Source organism: Arvicanthis niloticus, chromosome 26 (genome assembly GCF_011762505.2).
Source record: "Arvicanthis niloticus isolate mArvNil1 chromosome 26, mArvNil1.pat.X, whole genome shotgun sequence".
Taxonomy (NCBI): domain Eukaryota; kingdom Metazoa; phylum Chordata; class Mammalia; order Rodentia; family Muridae; genus Arvicanthis; species Arvicanthis niloticus.
The window spans coordinates 31,184,495-31,206,573 of NC_133434.1; the positions used below are offsets into that span (position 1 = coordinate 31,184,495).

Genomic DNA, 22,079 nt, shown 5'->3' on the forward strand with positions numbered 1-22,079 from the left:
ACCCCGCCACCCCATTCCAAACAACCACTCTCACACCAGGTATGGCAATGAACACCTGCCATCCCAGCCCTTGGAAAGCAGAGGTAAGAGAAATATTGCAGGTTTGAGCCTGGCCTACACAGTAAATCCCAGGACTGTAGTTCAGAATGACTATAGAATGACACCCAGTCTCGAAAAGACAGAAACAAAACTAAGAAGACAGCCACTCTCTGGGTAAGCTAGTGAATATCTTCTAAAGTATTTTCCAGGGCTCTCATGCTCCCCAGACTCTATTCCTCTCTGTTTTCTGCCAGTGTCTTCAATAGAGAGCTGAATAATTTGGTTCCCCTACTCACCTCGCCTCTTCACCAGCCCCTCATTCTTACCTTAGACTCCTCTGACCCGATTTCTTCCAACACACAGGTTCTTTTCCTTAAACCTCTCACACAGGGCTTAATTTGACTCCGTGGTAGAGTGCTTGCCTACCTAACACACATAAGGCCCTACTACTATAGGAAGAGGGAGGGCAGGAGGGGAATGAGCACCAGCCTCTGCTGATCCTTCTCAGGTGAATCCTCTCCGATGCCCAAGACCAGTCTGCTTCCCTTGTTTATTCCCAGAAGCCCTCTCAGTGGGTCCAAATCACATATCATTTTTGGTACTGTGTCTCTCCTACTAAGTTGTAAAAGAGACACCACAAGCCGGGCAGTGGTGGCGCACTCCTTTAATCCCAGCACTTGGGAGGCAGAGGCAGGCGGATTTCTGAGTTCGAGGCCAGCCTGGTCTACAGAGTGAGTTCCAGGTCAGTTCCTTATGGTTTGCTAAATGGATAAATGAGAATACAGAAGCTATTTATCAAAGGTGGGGAAGACCATCTTCCTTCCATGGCACAGCCACAGAAATCAAATGCCACACTAATCTATATGACTTTGCGTGCTGGCTTAAGACCAAGTTATGGGGTGAGGAGTCGATGAACTTAAGTAACCTGACAGAAAATAAGGAACCCACCAAACTGGCCAATCTAGCTACAGATATCTTTTCAACTGGCCTGCTACTTTCTCGGGGGTTTCACATTTTACCTAATTTCAACCCATGTGCAAGCAGAATTTTAAAGGTAACGGGGAGTTAGTTATATCAGGCTAATAGAGTGTCATTTTCTAAGCCATGTTTATCCTCACTGTTGGGATTTGGGTTCGTTCTGACTTCAGACTCTTAGGAATTCCAGTGATATAGTGCTCCTTCAGTAACTTTCTTTTCAATTTTTCTCCTTAAAGGGTCAGAGAGATGGCTCAGTGCATAAAGGCATTTGCTGCCAAGTCCAGCACCTGAGTTCAAACCGGTTCACACCGTGGAAGAAAACCAATTTCTACAAGTTGCTCACCAATCTCTACAGGTGTACGTAAAAAAAATAAATAAATAAATAAAGTGTATCTGAAAATACATTAGATAAAATAAGAATCACAATTTCTCCTTGAGGAATGAAGAAGTATGGTGTAGGCATCTAGCAAGCATCCCGGAAGTAGGTATAATTACTATGTGTCAATTAAAAAACATACCAGAGCCAGGCATGGCAAAACATTGGCTGTAATTCAGCTCTTGAGAAATGGAAGCTGGAGCTTGATCAGGAGTTCAAGACCCAGTCTCAGCCTCATGAGATCTTGTCTCAATGTCCCTGCCCAAATCTCTCAAAGTCATCAAAGTATATGTACAATTTACATTCCTTCATAGACTCAGCCAAAACCGTCTAAAAAATCAATATGGACTGTTATATAATATAAAGCTATGTTTAGCTCCAGATAGCTCTGCCAGTATCAAGTTTTATATTTGCTTATTTATTGATATTTTTTGAGACACACTATGTAACCCTGGCCAATCTGCAACTTGCTACATAGACCAGAATGACGTTCAAACCTAAGGCAGGCTTCCTGCATCCTGCGTGTTGGAATCACGGGTGTGCACCTCCATACACAGCTTACGTTTCTTTCTTGAAATTCAGCAGATAATAACTAACATTTGCTATTTCTACATCCTAGGATGTTCTGAGGATGAGGCATGAATTTTTCTTGTATGATAATCACTGTCAACCTGAAAGAGAAGCTGGGGTTAGATAGCTCTCATAGGGTTTCCTATTTCTCACCTCATACTGCGCCCGAAAAGTCAGATTTGGGAGCTTGTTGGATTTTGGATTCCTGAGGCTCAACCTGCACAATGTTTTATTATCTTTACTTATTTGTAGGTGTGGGTGTGTGCGCAGGGCAGCCTGGAGCTGAGGTTACAGACCGTTGTGAGCTGCCTGAGGCGAGTGCTGGGAATTGAACTGGGGTCCTCTGAGCATCAAGACGAGCATCACGGGATCCTAACCCCTGAGCTGTCTCTTCAGACTCAGCCTGCTCCATTCCATCCTTCTTTTGGAAAAGAGAGCACTGAGACTTGGTGTTGCTCAAGCCAAGTACATACAAGTTTAAATGCAGATATACTGATTCCAAATCAGGTGTTCCTTTTCTGTTGTTATTGTTGTTGTTGTTGTTGTTGTTGTTGTTGTTGTTGTTGTTGTTGTTGTTAGTGGTGGTGGAGGTGGTGGTGGTGGGTGCATGAGAGAGGGAGGGGAAATGGGGGGGGGGACTTAATTTGTCTAGAGGAGCCCAGCCCAAGTTGGCTTTAAACTTACTTGTAACTGAGGATGAGCTTGAACTCCTGATCCTCCTGCCTTCCCCTCCAGTGCTGGGATTTACAGGTGTGTGGCCCCAAGCCCAACCAGAATTTATGTTCTTAACCAACATAGGCTATTTCTTGATTGTTAACAGTTCTGGTGCTTTTTCTGTTTTATTCAGTAGAGAGGGAAAAATACTATTAGAAACAAAAACTGGATGTAGCCTCCCTAGTTTCCAAGGGTGGGGTGTACCCCTTTAATCCCAGCACTCAGGAGGCAGAGACAGGTGGATCTATGAGTTCAAACCCAGCCTTGTCTTCAAAAGGGTTTTTCAGGATAGCCAGGACTACCCAGAGAAACCCTGTCTTGAAAAATCAAAATTAACTAATTAGTTTTAAAAGGAGGGACTAGAGAAATGACTCAGTGGTCAGAGCACCAGCTGCTCTCACAGAAGACTTGGGTTTGATTCCCAGCACCCATATGGCAGCTCACGACTGTCTGTAACTCCAGTTCCGAAGGATCTGGTACTTCTGACCTTTTTGGGAATCACACATGTAAATGGTGAACGTGTATGCATGCGAGCAAAATACACAGATAACAAAGAAGTCTTTTAAACATGTAAGGTAAAGGAAAAATATATTTTAAAAAGGATTAGTCATATGTGGACATGGATACAAGACAGAGCAACTATTACAAATAATGAAAGAAAAGAAATTAGGGGTTTTCAATGGATATCTCAAAGAAATTGTGTGAGTCCTAGAACAGAAAGCCATCGTGGAGGTCAGCGAGATGGAAGCATCCTAGAAGAAGGGCAGAAGACAGGGTGGGGGCTGCACAGGACAAAGCCATTGAGGAACGTCTTACTATTGTAGAGAATGGCTGGCTACCCATTCTCTCCAGTCGGACATCTGCGTTCTGAATCCGGAGCTTTCTGCTACGCGCCGTAGCACTCCGCTAAGGCTCTCAGGCATGTCCAACCTTTTGACATTGCAATGTGATGAAATCATTTACAAAGTTCACAGTGGGGAACTGTGCAATTGAGTTACAGGAAAAAAAAATTAAGTTGAAGAAAAAAGAGGGAGAAATTAAATGGCTCAGCAAATAAAAGTGCCTGCTCTGCTAGCCTGAAGACTGAGTGGGAAGACTCCCGTGACTGCCACCAACCCCTGGCTGCTACACGGTGCGCGCTCTCTCTCTCTCTCTCTCTCTCTCTCTCTCTCTCTCTCTCTCTCTCTCTCACACACACACACACACACACACACACACACACATACACACTCATGACAAATAAATTTCCAATTGCCAAAACCAAATGTCACAATGTCTTAAGTACATTTACAAGTTTTGTACTGAGCTACACTCTTGACCTTTCTTGGTCACAGGGATGGCATGTGGCCCAAGGACCCTGAGCTGAACACTGCCTTAACCTTTCCTGCACTTTGACTCCATGGACCATTCAGAGAAGAGAGGGTAAAGAGCGGCAGAAACCATGAAGCAGAAAGGCTACAACCAAGGAACAGGAGACAGCAGACAGGCATGGTCTGACCAAGGAAATCCGAAGCAGTCTTAGAAAGCCTTGAAAGACTGAGAACTCGGCTTCCTGCCACGATAGGAAATGGGTCTCAGGAATAACCTGTAGGGCTGGATGCAGGGTGGGGGTGGGGGGTGCATTTCTGTCATCCCAGCATGTAGGACACTGAAACAGGAGAACTGAAAGCCCAAGACCGTCTGGCCATGTAGCAAGACTTTGTCTCAAAAATCAAAGAAAAGAAAGAAGGAAAGATGGGGAGGGGTGAGAAAGGAAGAAGGAGAGAGAGAAGGGGAGGGGAGAGGAGAGGAGGGGTAAGAAAGGAACCATTGACTTTGAGTAGTAAAATATTGGAGGTCCCAGACTGGCAACTTCTTGGTCACTTTCAAATTTAAAAAAAAAAAAAAAAATCACAAGTGGATCCTGGTATTTTGCACATGCCTGTAATTCTTGTAATCACAGCTTGAAGGGCAGCCTGGGATACACAGTGAGTCCCAAGACAGCTTGAGCTACAGAATAAAAGCCAATTATTTATTTATTTTGATTTTTTTGAGATAAGATTTCTCTATGTAGATCTGGCTGTCCTGGAACTCAGAGATCTGCTTGCCTCTCTCTGCCTCCCGAATGTGAGGATTAAAGATGTGCACCACCACCCTCTGGCTGTAAGAAACTATTCAAAAAACAAAACAAAACAAACCAAGCATTTGTTGAAGTAGAGCAGTAAAATGAACTAAATTTGTTAGCATTAGAGCGGGTCTCTCTGCCAGCGTTTGGCAACTAGCTGTCAGTAACACCTGCATCAGCCCCTGCTCTAACGTTCATTCCCTTGGCAAGCTTATCCAATGCCATGGCTTTTATGTATTCCTATGGCTGGCAGAGAATGGTGGCTCAGAACTGTAATACCAGCACTTGGGAGGCTGAGGCAGAGGGATTGCCATGACTCCCAAGATAATCTAGGGAACTCAATAGTGAGTTTCAGGATAGCTGGTTACAGAGTGAAACCTTGTCTCAAAACAAAACAACAACAAAATACTTGAGAGGCAGAAGAAGACAGACCTCTGTGAGATCCAGGTCAGTCAGTGCTACATAGTGAGACTCTTCTCTCCTAAACAGAAATCCACAAAAGCTATGTCTCGGCTTCTCCCCTACACTCATGCTTCCTAACCCATCACTCACTCAACATCCCCACTTGGCTAAAACTTGTCTCAGATTTAGCATGTTCATTACTCTAATTTCTTCTAATTTCTTTTAATTTTTTTTATTTATTTATTTAATCAGTAGAGGTGCAGTCAGATAACAACTCAAGGAGTGGGCTCTCTCCTTCCACCCTGTGGGTCCCTGTGGTTAACTCAGCTCCTTGGGCTTGGCAGTCCTCGCCCACTGAGCCATCTCACCTGCCCCGAACACTACATTTCCAATCTGTCTCTATATTCTTTCGAGCCACAAATCATGAAGTCATGCTTAAGTTCTGCAATACCCTAGCTCTGATTTGACCGGTGGTCTTGCTCTCACATTCAGAACATATGCAAGATCAGCCCATTCTGTCTATCTCCACTTTAGTCAGATTGGGCATTCCTTAGTCAAAGTGGCCCTTGCATAAGATGGGCTTGGGGGGAGATCAGGTAGGAAGTGAATCCTGCTTTCAGCTACTCTTTTATCTGTAGGACATTATCTGTCAAAGTGGCCCTTGCATAAGATGGGCTTGGGGGGAGATCAGGTAGGAAGTGAATCCTGCTTTCAGCTACTCTTTTATCTGTAGGACATTATCTGTCACATCGGTCTCTGTTCTGAAATGTTCTGATGTTCAGAACAACCTACTTAGGCCCGGAAATTACTTAGCATCCACAGATTTCTGTGGCAAGGAAATGATTTTACTTTATCAGCTATTCCAAAAGTCAATAGACTTGATCAGAGTGCTAAGAAAATACCTGCTGAGCTGGGTGTTGTAGCTCAGGGGCTGGGTGTGTATTCAGCAGTATAGCACAAGACCCTGGGTTCACTCTCTGGCAACACACACACACACACACACACACACACACACACACACACACCAGCAACAACAATAAGTTAAAAAACCTGTCAGTTTAATTCCCTCCCATCCAGATTAGTGATTTTTCATTGGACACAGTTTTGTTCTCTCTACAGGAGACACTTGGCAATGTCAGGGGGTAGTTTGGGTTGTCACAATCAGAGGTAAGGGGTACATGACATCTTAACATAGAACAACCCCTATAATGAAGAATGATCCAGCCACAAACACAAGTGCTACTGACACCCGGGAACATGATCTAGACTCTTCACTTGGTCATAGATAAAAGGCCAATAAGCGATTGACCTAAGACTACTCTGAGACTTTTAAAACCATCAGCTTATTCATCATTCTTAAGCTGCAGTCATTCCAGTAGCTTGGAGAGACTGGAAGAAATCTCCGTCTTCACTGCAGCCTCGGATGCTCAGAGCTTATGCAGGAGCCCTGCCTCTCTGAAGGGCTCACCTGCCTTCCTTCCCAACACCATCCTTTTCTGACCTTACCCCACAAGCACATGACTCTCCTCTCATCCAAATCTCCCTCAGGCTTTGAAGCCCACACATGCTGCACACCTATCCACTGACTCAGTCTTACCCATAGGTCCCCAAGTTAGCTGATGCCTCTAGCTTGCCCCTCACTAAACTCCCTGAAGGGGATCCACGTCATATCTCAGACTTAATCAGTCTTAGTGTTGACAGTCAAGTGTGAAGGCTGTGTGGCTGTTTTCAGTCAAATGAGATGCTGAGCATAAAAGCACATTGTCTAGGGCCTGGAAAATGATAGTCCCCTGGTATCTATGGAAGCATACATCCAGGAGCTCACAAACTGCTCGCATGCAGTTATGTGTTGGAGAGAGCATGGCATTCCGATGAGTCTGCCATTTGGAACTAGCAGTGAAGAAAAACTTCCATCAGAAATCCTACACCAATTAATACGCCTTCATGCTCCACTGAATCTAGGAGCCGTGGGTGTCACATTTTCCCAGAGCGGTGCCCAAGCCAACCTTTCTGCGTTTAGCAAGTTAATGAACAGCTTGTGAGTAACTTGGCCCACTCCAGCCCAATTTAGAAGGCTGCCAGGGGGATAAGATATCAATATGGCACAGCCTCTGCTCTGCTGGGGACCCAGCTCTGTAGTGTCCTCCTCTATGCCCCACCCAAGTGCTTCTGTGTTCTGTCACAGGAGAGTCTGAGGTCCTTAGAAAGGAGAAGTCACAACTGTAGGATGAGGCTCCACACAGGCCTGGCCTTTCCCCCAGGCAGAAGAGGGAGCCTTGTCTGAGATCCCGTGAGAGAACTGAGTGGGGGCATCACATTCCAAGCAACTCCAGGTTTGGCTGGGAGCCAGGTGCTGGGTGCCAAACAAGAAGGAACACATTCCAGGGAGTCAGGGAGCCCTGCTGACATGAAGGGGCCCAGTAAGCAGCCCCTCCCCCCCCCTTATCTGGAGACCAGTCATGCAAGGGGAAGAACTCCAGTTTCTCTGGTTATGGATTCAGAGGCTTAAATGCCTCACCTTCTCACACAGCGTTGATGGACAAAGTATATGTAACAGTCACATGTCAAACCACCCTAAGTAAAGTGTGTGTGGGGGGGGGGGAGTAAAGTAGGAGGATGCTATTGACATCTTGGTTCACACTCAACTGGAGCCAGATTTCTTTCATTCTGTGCCCAAAGAGAGGATGCTATTAACAAGAGTGGACGGGAGCAGGGAGCCTGGGTTCTGTGTCCTTAGAAACTCAGCTCCCCACCCTTGTCAGTCCACCCATGCTGTTCAGACACACCTGCTCTTCACATCAACCAGCCCGCCTTCTTGGCAGCCAAACCTTTAGAAGATCTAGAGGATCCTTGAAAGTGTTTGTCCGCCTTTCTCCAGGCCAGGAGTAGTAGGCAGGCAGGAGGCGCAGAACGGGCAGAGGCTTGAGCTATTTCTATTTGGGGGAAATGGCCCCACCGCCTGCCTGAAGAGTCTATTCTTCCATTACAAACCAGAAGCCTGGGCCAGATTTCACCCAGCAAGGAGATACTGGGAGGGACTGTTGCTGAGAATGACGTCCTCTTGCTGCACTTTGCTGCCACCTAGTGGGATATTTGTGTTCTCTCTCTCCCTCTTGCGGGAGTGTTGAAGTGGTCTTCAGGCAAAACCTCCTGGAAGAAATTTCTCTTAATCATTTCTTCTTACTTCTGGGGCAGAACAGCTGTGGGGAGCTCATCTACTTGGCTACGTGGCAGGAGGTGTCCTAGGGACACGGTAGTCAGTTGCAAGAGCCGTGCTGGCTGCGTGGGCACCCACAGCTGCGTGGGCACCTGGGGTGGGATTCAGAGTCTCATGATATCTTGGCTAGACTGAGATACACCCCTCATTCCTGAGAGCTACTTCCACTAGACTCCCTCTCCGTCTGGGACCCGTGTCTCTCCACTCAAGCTCTGCCACAGATACTCATCTCGTGATTTCTACCAGTAAGATTAGTTCATTTCAACAACAACAACAAAAAAAAAAAAAAAAAAAAAAAAAAAAAAAAAAAAAAACAAGAAAGATGGGATTGTGTGCCCCATTTGTGACGCTGCTGTTTCCTGGGATGAGAAGTGGGAGTGTAGTTTGAAGAGGTTCCTTGGGCTTTCCCTAGGTTCTTCAGAAGTCTGCAGCTAGTCAGCCACATTTTCCAATTACATCCAAATGTTTATTTCTTCTAGTCACAGAAACCACTTGGCTTCGGCAACCACTAAAACAACCTACCAGCCCAAACTTTCAACTCTCTTGAGTGCACATCTGTGGTGATTGGAGAAGGAGTGGCCCCGTAGATTCATGTATTTGAATGCTTGACCATAGGCACTATTAGGAGGTGTGGCCTTACTGGAGGAAGTGTGTCACCATGTGGGGTGGTGTCTGAGGTCTTCTGTGCTCAAACTATGCCCAGTGTGCCACACGGCCTCCTTCTGCTGCCTGAGGAGTAAGATGTAGACTGTTCAGTTCTCTGACACCATGTCTGCCTGCACACCGCCACGCTTCCTACCCTGATGATAATAGACAAAACTTCTGAAACTGTAAGCCAGCCCCAGTTAAAAGTTTTCCTTTAGGAGAGTTGCCGTGGTGGTCATGGTATCTCTTTGTAGCAATAAAACCTACTAAGAGAGTATTCCCAAATGAAATTGCTGTGTTATTTTTAATTTTTTAGTTTAGGTAAAAATCATTCATCTTGTCACAGCAGCTATGGCCTTTCTTTCCTTGGTGCTGGGAAGGAGTGTAGGGCCTTGAGCAAGCCACCCATGTGTTCTCCTATTCCAGCCATAAGCCACGTGCCCTCTTCCCCTCAGTGCGCCAATTCCTCATCAACACTTGCGATTTTCTGTTTGACAGCACCCTCCTAACCGTTATGACAGCCTCTCTCTGTTTTTTTTTTTTTTAACTTGAGTAGAAATGCTGACCAGTCTTTTATTGGCCATTGATTATTTTCTAAAAATCTTTAGCCTGTTTTATAATTGGGTTATTTGTTGTTTTTGTTGTTGTTTGTTGGTTGGTTTTGTTGTTCTCTTGGCGTGGTGGTGTGAAGTGGAAATTTTTGGTTTCTTTAGAGACTCAGTTATGTTTTGTGATTTTTTTTTTCTGGAAACTGTGATATCAGAGGATGTTTTGCTGAGGCAGACACAATGAGAGGATGTGTGACGTTTGGAAGGAGTCTAAGTAGAACCCAGCAGACAGTGAAGGGTGCTCATTGGTTCGCCTCGCAACACTTTGCTGGTCTTTGCTGATCTTCACTTGTTGTGACTTTATAGAAAGAAAAGCGCCACGGAGCTTCTTGTGTTGTTCCAGCTGCTTCGTGTCACTCCTAAAGACTCTTGCCGATGCAGCAGAGCCTCAAGGTTTTTCTGGATCAAGCCGCTGCTACTGATTTGTGTTTGGGGCTTGCGGATTGGAATGGATTCCCACCACTGATTTGTGTTTGGAATCGCCCCAAAGAGCCACTTCTAAACAGGTCCACATCCCCTGTTTCCGTATTAACCTTTCTTCTCCTCTACAGTGGTCAGTGGGCTAGAAGGGAAATCAAAGCATTTGAGAACCCTTATTAGGCTGGAGAGATGGCTCAGTGGTTAAGAGCACTGACTGCTCTTCCAAAGGTCTTGAGTTCAATTCCCAGCAACCACATGGTGGCTCACAACCATCTGTAATGGGATCTGATGCCCTCTTCTGGTGTGTCTGAAGACAGCTACAGTGTACTCATATACATAAAATAAATAAATAAAATCTTAAAAAAAAAAAAAAAAGAACCCTTATTAAAATAGGTTTTGAAAAATCTAAGCCTACAGTGGTGGGCTTTTTGTTTTTGAGGGTTTTTGATTTGCTGTTGTTGTTTGTCTGAGACGGGGTTTCTCTGTGCAGTCCTGGCTGTCCTAGAACTCACTCTGTACATTAGGCTGTCCTGGAACGTACAGAGATCCCCCTGTCTCTGCCTCCTGAGTGGTGGGATCAAAGGTGTGTGACACCACCATGTTCATTTTTTTTTTTTTTTTTTTTTTTTTGCTGTTCACTTCTCTAGCTAGCCTCTTTAAATTTAGTTTTATTTATTATTGTATTATTATTGTTGTGTATGGTGTGTGCATAGGCACATGAATGCCATAGTGTGTGTGTGTGGGGGGGGGGGTGTCTGTGTCAAAGGGCAACTTTGTGGAATCAGTTCCCTGTGCTCAAACTCGAGTAGTCAAACATGTGTGACAAATGATTTGCCCACTGAGATGTATGCCCAGCCCTCCAGCCTCACTTTTTAAATATTATATTTACTTATTATTAAATATTATATTTACTTATTATTATTGTGAGTGTTGGGGCAAGCTCATAGGTGTGAAGCTCAGAGCACGGTTTTGTGGAATCAGTTCTCTCCTTCCAGCTTTACATGGATCCCCGAGCTCAAATGCAAATGATTAAGGCCTGTGCAAAAGCACTTTTACCTACTGAGCCCCTCATCAGCCCCTCAAACTCCCTTTATTCCCACCCCCACCACACTTGGCTGGTATTCTAGAGTCACGTAGATAGTTTCTCTGTTTCTTAAACATGAATGTTCTTTTCCAGCTTCTGCAGTCACTGAGCTCTGTCACAAAAAGTTCAAAGCAGTGTTTCATTCCATAAGCTCATTATAAGTTCAAAGCAACAGTTTCACACGGCCTCCTTTATCATGGTCCACCTCTGTGGCCAAGTTCACCTTTTTTTTGTTTGTTTGTTTTTTTGGGTTTTTTTTTGTTTTTGTTTTTGTTTTTGTTTTTGTTTTTGTTTTTGAGACAGGGATTCTCTGTGTAGCCCTGGCTGTCCTGGAACTCACTCTGTAAACCAGGCTGGCCTCGAACTCAGAAATCCGCCTGCCTCTGCCTCACAAGAGCTGGGATTAAAGGCGTGTGCCACCACCGCCTGGCTAGTTCACCTTTTTAAAATTAAAACTTTGCTTAATTTTTTTAAATTCATGTATATTAATGTGGATGTGCATGGCCATAAGGTGTATGAAAATCAGAGGACAACCTCAGGATATGAAGGACAAAGATCACTATCAGATGTCTTCCATGACTATCTTTAAAAGGTGTGTGTGTGTGTGTGTGTGTGTGTGTGTGTGTGTGTGTGTAGTGCTCTTAGAGGCCAAAAGAGGGCATCAGATACCCTGGAATTAGAGTTACAGATAGTTGTGAGCTGTGTGTTGTGAAGTCTAGAAACCCAACCTGGGTCCTCTACAAAAGGAGCAAGTGGTCTTAAGCCCTGAGCATCCTTCAGCCTTCCACCTTATTTCTGAGACACGGTCTCTGCAAACCTAGAGTTCATTGACTTGGCTAGGCTAGCTGTCCTGTGAGGCACAGATACTATCTATCTCTGTTTTCCTCCATGCTGGGTTTCCAGATGCCTACCCCAGCTTTTGCACGTTTCCTGGGGATCTGAACTCAGGTCCTTATGCTTACACGGTAAGTACTTTACTGAGTCGTCTCCTACCAAAGTAAATAAAAAGGTGATCTCATATGCATTGGTGTTTGGCCTACATGCGTGGTTGCTCTTCTTGAAGACTTGAATTCCTTAACTACTGTCTAACAACTTGTCTTGTCACTCCAGTTCCAGGGGATCCAATCCCTCTTCTGGCCTCCTTGGGCACTGTATACATGTGGCTCATGGAAAGACATTCAGGCAAACAAAAAAAATAAATAAAATCTCAAAAAATTCAGATAAAAATGGGGACTGGAGAGATGGCTCAATGAAGTGTTTGTCACATAAGCATGATGGCCTGAGCTCAATCCTACCACATGACAAAGCTCCAGACATGGTGGAGCGTGCTTAACTGTAGCCCTGGGAAGGTGGAAACAGGACCCACTGGGGCTGACTAGGCCAGTCTAGCCCAGTCTCATCTCACCACAGCCCATTGAGAGACACAAGCTGGCCCACCTGACCTCTGCTCTGTCTATGAACTACTGGAGCAAGTGAAGGGGTCAGTCCTGCAAGATCTGAGCAGCGACAGGATATCCCGGTGAGGATCCAGTACTAATGGTGCAGCAGAAACCAGAGGCCTCAAACCACACCAGTGACTGCAACGAACATTTGCAAGTAACATTGCATAGACAGAAGGGTGCAGTGCGGCACACTGCAGTTTGCATGGAGAGATTTTTTTTTTTAGTTCATTAATTTTTCTTTTTTCTTTGTGAGAGAGGTTGCAATTGTAGAGGGTGGGTACAGAGGGGTGGGGTGAATGAGTGGGACTGGGGTGCACAATGTGAAATTCACAAAGAAGCAATAAGAGAGAGAGAGAGAGAGAGAGAGAGAGACCCTGTCTCAAGGTGGATGGTGCCTGAAGAACAATGTCCTCAAACACACAGACTCACACACACACACACGTACACACACACAAACACATACATACACACACACACATACACACACAAACACACACATACATAAAATGAACTTCCACACCACAGAATACTAGAAAAATCAAGGTTTTTATTTTTAAAAAAACATTTTTTTCAGTACCATAGAATTAACCCATTTTTAAAAATTTCGAAGGCTAATGGCAGGGTGGAACAACTCACTCTTGAGAACTGGAGGAGTGTTAGCCCATGCAAAGAGAATGTATAAACACTCACAGATTATGAACAATCACAACTGACACGCAGCTCCTCTAGAGGAGCAGGACGGGAGGACCAAGGGGAGGAGCAGAAAGAGGACCCTCCAGAGGCATGGACACACCCGTATCACTCAAAGCTCTGGCCTCAAGTCTACCTCCAAAGTCAATTGCCCCACAGCTTGCCTCCTGCCCTTTCTCAGCCTTGTTTGGAGAATGGGCTTTCCACAGCATGTTGGCACAGCCACTTGTGACTTGGCACCTCTCATGAACCCCAGCTCAACCTAGCAAGGCTCAGAGAATGGATCTGTACTCTGACCTCTCGGCAGGGACCAGGGAGGGGAAGCACTGGGGGAAGGAGGATTGTTTCTATGGCAATAGGATGAGAAAGGGTGATAGAGGATGGTCAATACAAAAGGATGGATGGGCACTGGAGGATGGACATTTGGTGTGATTCAACCCTGGAAGGAGGACCAAATGGACACTGGGTTTCACCTGAGATGTAAAGATTTGGTACAAACAACATACAAGACTGGGCTCCATGTTCAAGCCTAGGAACTAGAATAGGGAGACCTTGGAGAGACCTCCAGCCTAAGCTCAGGAAGTTTTCACCCACTGTCCCTCTCTCCAGTCCTGCTTGAATTTGTCCTTAATGAGACAACCACAGCCTGCAAGCATTTCCTCCGGGGTTTCCTCTGCTAGTTACCCGCCCAGCACAAGAGAGGGTAACAGTGGCTATGTATTCTCAGCACCAATCCACTCACCACCCGTGCCTTTCCTTGATACCTCTGGCTTCCTCCCTAAGACCCTTCTAGAACCTTCAAAGGCACTGTCTTAGCAGATGAGAGTCCTGAGGAGATGAACAAGAGTTCTTTTTAGAAGAAAGGTAGATGGGGAAGAGTCTCTATGGCAAAACCATCAGTGTGCACTGATCTCACCACCTACCCATCTTCTTCACCTGTCTCTGCACGGAACCTAGCCCATCTGGGGCACGTCTGTGATTACCAGAATCCTGCAGAGTGTCCTATAGCATATGGACTGCAGGTCCGTGGACTGAGTGAGCTCTGCCAACAAGGGCTCAACACTGCAACCCTGCTGGATCCTACTGCCCAGTCAAGCCAGCCTGACAAGTGCAGTTGGCCATGCAGGAAGTATACCAACCACTAGACCTTAAATCAAATTCCCTGCCTTCCTATTGCTAATGTCTAGGGCCTTGGGAATGTCTGTGACCAATGGAAATAGACTTACTACCAAATACCAAAGTACCTGCTCCCCTTGTCCTACCAAAGATGAGGGTGCTCCAGAATGGGAGTTCTGGGACCTCCGATCTCAGCCCCACACCCTTCCTCTCCTACAGGTGGCATCTTCCCAAATTCAGTTAGACAGCTCCTGCAGGGTCAGCCCAAAGTCACAAACTCAGCTCAGAACACTAAGATTGCTCTCTTAATAAGCCCTGCCACTCGCTCTCTTCTCCATATCCCAGGCTTCTCAAAGGCTCCTCCAGTGCCTGTCTCCCTGAAGAAAAGTCCTCTGGGCACCTGAGCAAAGATTCTGAGAGGCCCGAGTGAGATCACAGAACACTGGGAGGCTGCAGAGCCCACAGAGGTGGTTTGTGCTTTTGTTATTTCTCCAACAACTCCCAGCCCAACCCCCCTACACACACTGTGTTGTGTGATAGCAAGCAGCAATCCAGGTATCAAGGCATGCCCTTTGTCCCCAGGGGTGGCCCCCCAGGGCTCTGTCGGTGTGCCAGAACCATTGCTTACAATAAAACAAGTTAATGTGCTCTCTACCACGTAAGTGGTCGCTGAAGCTTAGTGTACAGAACTCCTCAACTGATGAAAACACAGAAACAGTCTCACATTTCATTTGAGTCCAAAAATTGTAGGAGCCGGTTAATTTGTAAACACATACTTCAGATCACTCGCTGAGGGAAGAAGTGTTGGGGGAGGGTCTGGAGGAAGGATCTAGAATGTGTTCTTCATACTCAGTCTCAGCACAGCCACAGCATAAACCCCAGGAATCCTTGGGAAAGGCAGCACCAGAGCATCCTTGGATAAGGTGTGGGATGAAGATCGAGTGGCTGTTACCTGGACACAAGAAAGATGCCTAGATAAAAGGGGAAAGGTCTAGAGACCCTGCTCCTCTCAAGAGTGGGCCAGAGTGAGAACTGTGTACCCTGCACACAGACCCAACCCTGCTTAGGGCCAAATTCAATCAGTGGCAGCCTGACCCTTACCTTCTATCCCAAAGGTATTAGGAAGAGGAAGGGCCTTACCTGTCCCTTGGGAGTGGACTGCCCCAGTTCAGGGAACATAATTGCTGTTCCAGCCGGGAGATTCGGAATGCCAGATAGGATGAGGACAGAACTAGAAAGCAGATCCTAGAGAGACAGGGACAAGGGGGGCTTGACTCTTGTCTCGTTCTTGACTTTCTGCTTTTGTTCTGCTTTAAAGATTTACTTGTATTCATGTGTGTGCAGGTGCTCACAGAGGCCGAAGGGGGCATCAGATCACCTATACCTGGAGTTAGTTCAGGCGGTTGTGAACTTTCTGATAGGACACACAACTCTGCAGGGTTAACTGCTGAGCCGTCTCTCCAGCCTCCGTTTTGTTTTGTTGTGACAAGGTTACACGCAGTCCTGGCTGACCTCAGACAGGATCTGTAGTCAAGGATGACCTTGAAATACTGAGCCGTCTGCTTCCACCTCCCGGTTGCTAGGATTATAGCCATGTGCAGTCTTGTGTCATTTATCCGGGACTGGGGATCAAACCCAGGGCTGTATGCAGGCTAGGCCAGCACTCTATAACTGAGTTACAACCCCAGCTATTGCTTTAGTTTAGCTTAGTTTTGGTTTTTATACTGTCTGAATAGATAGCCCAGGCTAGCCTAGAACTTACAGAGTGGTCCAGACTGGCCTCAAATCCATGATTCTCCTGCCTTAGCCTCATGGTTATAGCCATGAGCATCACAGACCTGGCTAGAAGTTGGACCTTTCTCTAGAAGAAAGGGCATCGGTCTCCAGAGGCTTAGCAGAAATAGCACCAGAACTATCCTGTTCCCGGATTGGAGGGTTTAAAGAACCCTTTGCTCCTGTCCATTGGACAGCAGACCCTGGCACCAGTTTTCCTAAAGCCCAAGGGGTGGCCTAAGGCTTGTCTTCTCAGAAATTCCAACAAGCAGGAATTCAAGCCCTTCGGCGGAGCCATGGAGAAAGCCACAGCCAGACAACCGAAGCTACTATCCTACTTGCCCTCTTACTGGCCACCGTGGTTCTTCCTACCCTCCTGACAGCCATTAAGGTGATGTCAATTTTAAAGCAGCAGGCTCATTCCCTTAGAGGGACCAAGGTTATAAACCAAGCCTAGACACAGAGGATGTGGATGATGAAGGGTTAACTACCTTGGGTGGACTGAGAAGGTCTTGACAGGAAAGTTGATGTAACACCTGTGGAAACTTCTAAGCAGCACATACTAAACCCACTGGTATCTGTTGCTTCCAGACTTTGGGAACTGACCTGCAGGACTCTTCCATCCCCAAAGTCCCACTTCCATAGAGACTGAGGCCCCTTAGCTGCTCTGGTTAAAGAAGAAATCTATTTGGGAGATGCCCGTCTTCCACCCTCTTCTCCCATATGGCCTCTATCAATGCCATCTAACATTTGGTGCCAAAACCGGGAAGGGGTTTGGGGGTCCCATATCCCAGCTCCTCTCTCTTTGGGTGACCTTTCCAAGCTCCCCTTACACCCACCTCAGTCTTTTCTGAGACCCACACCACCGAGCACACGGCTGCTCACCAAGCTTACTGGGGATTGACAGCCACCAATCTCAAATTGAAACCTCTGAGTTTTTAGTCCGCCAAATAAATGAGTTTGTTTTTTTCGCCTTCTCTTCTCTTTTCTCTCCCACTCCCCTTACTGTCTTTCTTTTTCTTTTTTCTTTCTTTTTTTTTCTTTTGGTTTTTCGATTTTTCGAGACAAGGTTTCTCTGTGTAGCCCTAGCTGTCCTGGAACTCACTCTGTAGACCAGGCTGGCCTCGAACTCAGAAATCCGCCTGCCTCTGCCTCCCAAGTGCTGGGATTAAAGATGTGCGCCACCACTGCCCGGCCTTACTGTCTTTCAAAGTGGAGAGCAGAGGTTCTTTGCCAACTGTCTACTGGGTTGCACCCATCACAACTCACAGGAAGGGAAGGCCTGACTGATGTCTTGTGTCACAGACCATGCCCTCTCTGTAACTCTAGGAAATCTTTGGCTTTTTCACCTTATTTCCACAAGCAGGGGATACCCTCTTCTGCAAATCAGGCTCATCCCTCCAGCCACTCTCTGGTCCTAGATGACTTTGGGAATTACTATAAAGCCTCTCCCCCCGGCCCCCGGTTCAAATGAGAGACCCTGCCTCATTACATAAGTTGGAGAGCAACCAGGAAAAACACCTAATGCTAACCCATGGCTTTCATGTGTATAGGCATATACATGCACTCACATACATTTGAACATGCATACATATACATATTAAAAAATAAAAGTAAAGCAGGAGGTGGATGCAGACAAGCCAGAGATCCTGAAAATTGTCCTGATGGTAGGCGGTGGGAGAACGTGTGTTTCCCAGGTTAGTGTTTCTCTCAGTGATCTGATGGGCTCCTCAATTCTGTTAGCCCCTTCTCTCCCCCAAGCCAGGGAAGCAGCTGTTCCTTTACTCAGCAGTTTACACTGCCCCTCGTCATAGCACTGCCTGAATTCTAAATACAGGAACTGAGAAACAACGCTGGAAGGATGAGCCATGAGGCCTTCAGAAACCTCCCAAGAGCTTGAGTTGACTTGGAACATTCCCTTGGGTCTAGGTAATAACCACACCACCCCTTAAACCCCAATTTCAAACACCTAATTCACACCCAGTATAAACACCTACATCACAAAGATGACTTTGAGAAGCCGGGAGTCCCACAGCCTCAATTCCTGGTCCGTGGTGGGCTCTTCCTCCAGTGCATCTTTCTCACAGACGGCCTCTGCAATGGGAGAGCAGCTAGGCATCTTCTTGAGGCACAAGGGGCCCCAGTCAGGGTGGGGCAGCTCCCCCTCCCTTCATGTGCTGGAGCTGCTTGGGCTCTTGGATTTCCCATATCGATTTGGACAAAGAAAGAAACAGCTCTCAGAAGCCTGGCTGGCCGTGCTGGGCCCTTTGCACAGAAGAGAAAGGGTTAAGCCTCTGCAAGCAGTTGCCACAGACAAGATCCTGAACTCACCAGACCCTGGAGGCTTCATGGAGGGGAAGCAGCTATCTGTGGAGTCTGTGGGTATCCGAGAGACACAAGAGATGTTGTCTGGGAGTGACAGGGATGGGGAGGACGAGCATCCTTTTCTCCACTTCATCTCGGGGATAAGGACTTCCTGCAGAGAAGACAGAACATGAGTACCCCTTGTCCTAAGGAGCCCACTCCAGGGTTATCAACATTTTCCCCTACTTTTCCCAATCCAGTTGCCTACGTAGGAGAAGACTATAGCAACAACATGTCTCCCCTAGCTATTCTCTGGCTGTGGCATCCCTCTGCCAAAAACAGTCTTTTATGAATTAATAACTGTAATTATATGGTTCAATATTATTACTAAAATGACATTTGGCTGAATTTTACATCATTTAAAATAATTTCAGCCGGGCAGTGGTGGCGCACGCCTTTAATCCCAGCACTTGGGAGGCAGAGGCAGGCGGATTTCTGAATTCGAGGCCAGCCTGGTCTACAGAGTGAGTTCCAGGACAGCCAGGGCTATACAGAGAAACCCTGTCTCGAAAAACCAAAAAACAAAAATAAAAAAATAAATAAATAAAATAATTTCAAACATATGTACAATGCATTGCAGCCATATGGACCCCATTTCTTCTCTTCAGACTTCCCCTTCCACCCAGCCCATCCTTTTTGTCTTCCCAACTAGCCCCCCTCCGACTTTCATGTCTGTTACATTTTCATTGTTGAGCTTGAGTTCCTCCTACAAGTGTGGCCAATGTACCGGTAGTTAAACCACCAAAGAAAATAAGACTCCCTCCCCCAAAACAGTAACTTTGAAGTCCACGGTGGAGAAGTTCACCGGCTATGTTAGGTCGGAGAATCTGGTACATGCTCAGATCTGAGTTCAAGATGACCTCGGATGGTACAAATTATGGCCTCTTCTAATCCAGGCTCTTTACTGTGAGTCACCCACTGACCTTGGCAGAGGTGACTTACAGTTCCTATCAGTACAACAGGGGACATCGCCTTCTGCCCCCCTGCATGGTGTTCTGTATACTCCATGCTTGGCTAAATGCTTAATAGTTATTGAGGAAGGACCAAACACCTTGAGGCTATTGTCACTCCATCTGTGCCCTCAAACTCAGCTCTCCCTACTCCAGGGCCTCAGCTCCCAGAGGAAACTGCTGGAGTCTCAGCAAGGTAGAAGTCTGGGTTGTCGGTGCCAGCCTTGAGGTTCCTTTTAAAAAGGTTTTATGTAGGGCTGGAGAGATGCGCTCTTCCGGTGTGTCTGAAGAGAGTGACAGTGTGCTCATATATAAAATAAATAAATCTTTAATAAAAAGAAAGAAAGAAAAAAAAGGTTTTATGTATGGGGTTGGAGGGAATTGTCTCCTTGATGTCTGTGTAACCACATGTATTTGGCTAGCTTAGGAGAGGCAGGAAGAGGGTGTTAGATCCCCTGGGGCTGGAGTAACAGATGGTTGTGAGCCACCATGTAGATGCTGGGGATTGAACTCAGCTCCTCTGCAAAAGCAGCAACCACTCTGAACCACTGATGCTATTATTAACCACTGAGCCACCTCTGTAGCCTCTGGCCTTGGAGTTCCTCTCTAAGGATTATGTCTGTGGCTTTGAAGGTCCTCCTTCCTCCACCAAAAGAAAGAATGGATGGTTGGCTCTGCATGCATTTGGTATGGGATTCAACCTGGTCCGTGTTTGAAGGATAAACTTCTAAGAGTCAGGGTAGACTCTCCGAGAGAGCTAGTCTGCTAAGTACCCATTATGCAGTTCACATGGCATATAGTCTAGGATACCCTCTGGCACAGTGTGGCCACTGGCTCTAGAACCTGGTGCCCTAACTCTACATGGTAGTCCCAAAGTTTTGAAGGCCTGCTCACTCTTAGGCCCTTGCTCCCAGCCTCAGCTCTCACCGGGGACTCGCACTGGGCCTCTTCTGGAAATTTCCTTATACTCAGACTCTTCTTGCTGGAAGGCTGGGGAGGAAAGAGAACAGGCAAGATCAAACACAGGGAGACCCCTGTGAATAAGCTACTCGGTGTCAGGCAAAGCCCAGGTCACAGCCTTTGTGTGAGGTTAGGGGTGTCTTGTACCACTATAGATGGGCAAACCCCACTCAACTAACTCATTTTCTATGGCCCTGCCCCCTCCCTACTTCTCTGGCACCTTGGCCAGGGGTCATACTGAGAAGTAGCCTCCTGTCTACTAAGGAGACACAGGTGAGGGCAAACGGACAGATGAGCACACACAGGGACAAACCAAAAGATGATCAGTAATGCACAGTCCAAATACAGCCTCTGGTGCTCTGAGCCCCGACATTCAGTCTCCTCCACCCCCAGCCCCCACTCCCATTCCCCAGTGCTAGAGAGACAGGCTAATCTCCCCTCACTGCCTTCTCCCAAGACCTGGATGCAGTCTCCCAGCTCAGCCCTTGCCTCTGGGTTCCATACCTGTAGGTGAGTGCAGACCCTCCTCAGCATGTCATATACACTGTCCCGGGAAAGCAGAGACACAAAGACATACTGGGGCATGAAACGAAAACAGAAAGAACTAGAGTGAGACGGGACGTCTTAGTCTATGAATTGGGGATAAGCCCCTAAGTTTATGGGGCCATGAGAACCAACAAGACCTCCCACCTGGGAAAGTTTCTCCTATCTCATTAGTCTGAAACATATGCTGGAAAGCTACCTGACAGGGACAAGTAAGGGTCTGGGGGTAGGCCAGTATCAGGCCCTGAATTTCTGGAGTATGATGGGGAAAGGACAGGAGATGTTGGCACAAGAGACTCACAGACCTTCTGGCTGGTGTTTGTGGTGATGGCCAGTCCATTGGGAAGGAGCCTTGCCATCTTGTGTTTTTTGATCAATTGCACAGATACCACAGGAATGACCACCTGAGATAGGGGGGGACATGCTTTTCTCAGGACTTACCCCGAAAGAACACAGACCCTTGGCTCTCTGCACTGGCTTTCCATAGCTAGCACTCAGCCAATAATGTTTACCCTGGTGATGCCACATTTGTGTGTGGTAGCAGGGGGCATCTAGACTTTCCACTCTCTCTCCTGCCTCTGCCTCTGCCTCTCTGCCTCTCTGCCTCTCTGCCTCTCTGCCTCTCTGCCTCTCTGCCTCTCTGCCTCTGCGCCTCTCTGCCTCTCTGCCTCTGCGCCTCTCTGCCTCTCTGCCTCTCTGCCTCTCTGCCTGCCTCTCGCCTCTCGCCTCTGCCTCTGCCTCTGCCTCTCTGCCTCTGCCTCTCTGCCTCTGCCTCTCTGCCTCTGCCTCTCTGCCTCTGCCTCTCTGCCTCTCTGCCTCTGCGCCTCTCTGCCTCTCTGCCTCTCTGCCTCTCTGCCTCTCTGCCTGCCTCTCGCCTCTCTGCCTCTGCCTCTGCCTCTGCCTCTCTGCCTCTGCCTCTCTGCCTCTGCCTCTCTGCCTCTGCCTCTCTGCCTCTGCCTCTCTGCCTCTGCCTCTCTGCCTCTGCCTCTCTGCCTCTGCCTCTCTGCCTCTGCCTCTCTGCCTCTGCCTCTGCCTCTGCCTCTCTGCCTCTGCCTCTGCCTCTGCCTCTCTGCCTCTGCCTCTC

At 47.1% G+C, this 22,079-nt stretch overlaps 1 protein-coding gene across 5 annotated transcripts in view; it reads right to left on the reverse strand.

Moving 5' to 3' along the window:
• Nucleotides 1-13,126: 13,126 nt before the first annotated feature.
• Nucleotides 13,127-22,079, reverse strand: part of Gramd2a (GRAM domain containing 2A) — a 41,690-nt gene continuing 32,737 nt past the window's right edge. For 2 of the 5 annotated variants that reach the window (XM_076925476.1, XM_076925480.1), the window contains exons 6-12: nucleotides 21,301-21,399; nucleotides 20,957-21,028; nucleotides 20,387-20,482; nucleotides 18,510-18,654; nucleotides 18,176-18,272; nucleotides 15,546-15,650; nucleotides 13,127-15,357 (exon numbers count right to left, since the gene is read on the reverse strand). In XM_076925476.1, the coding sequence (XP_076781591.1) occupies nucleotides 15,354-15,357; nucleotides 15,546-15,650; nucleotides 18,176-18,272; nucleotides 18,510-18,654; nucleotides 20,387-20,482; nucleotides 20,957-21,028; nucleotides 21,301-21,399 (618 nt within the window). In that variant the 3' untranslated portion in view covers nucleotides 13,127-15,353. Of the gene's footprint in view, nucleotides 15,358-15,541; nucleotides 15,651-18,175; nucleotides 18,273-18,509; nucleotides 18,655-20,386; nucleotides 20,483-20,956; nucleotides 21,029-21,300; nucleotides 21,400-22,079 lie in introns of those variants that run through there. The other 3 variants (XM_076925478.1, XM_076925479.1, XM_076925477.1) reach the window with 3 other exon arrangements.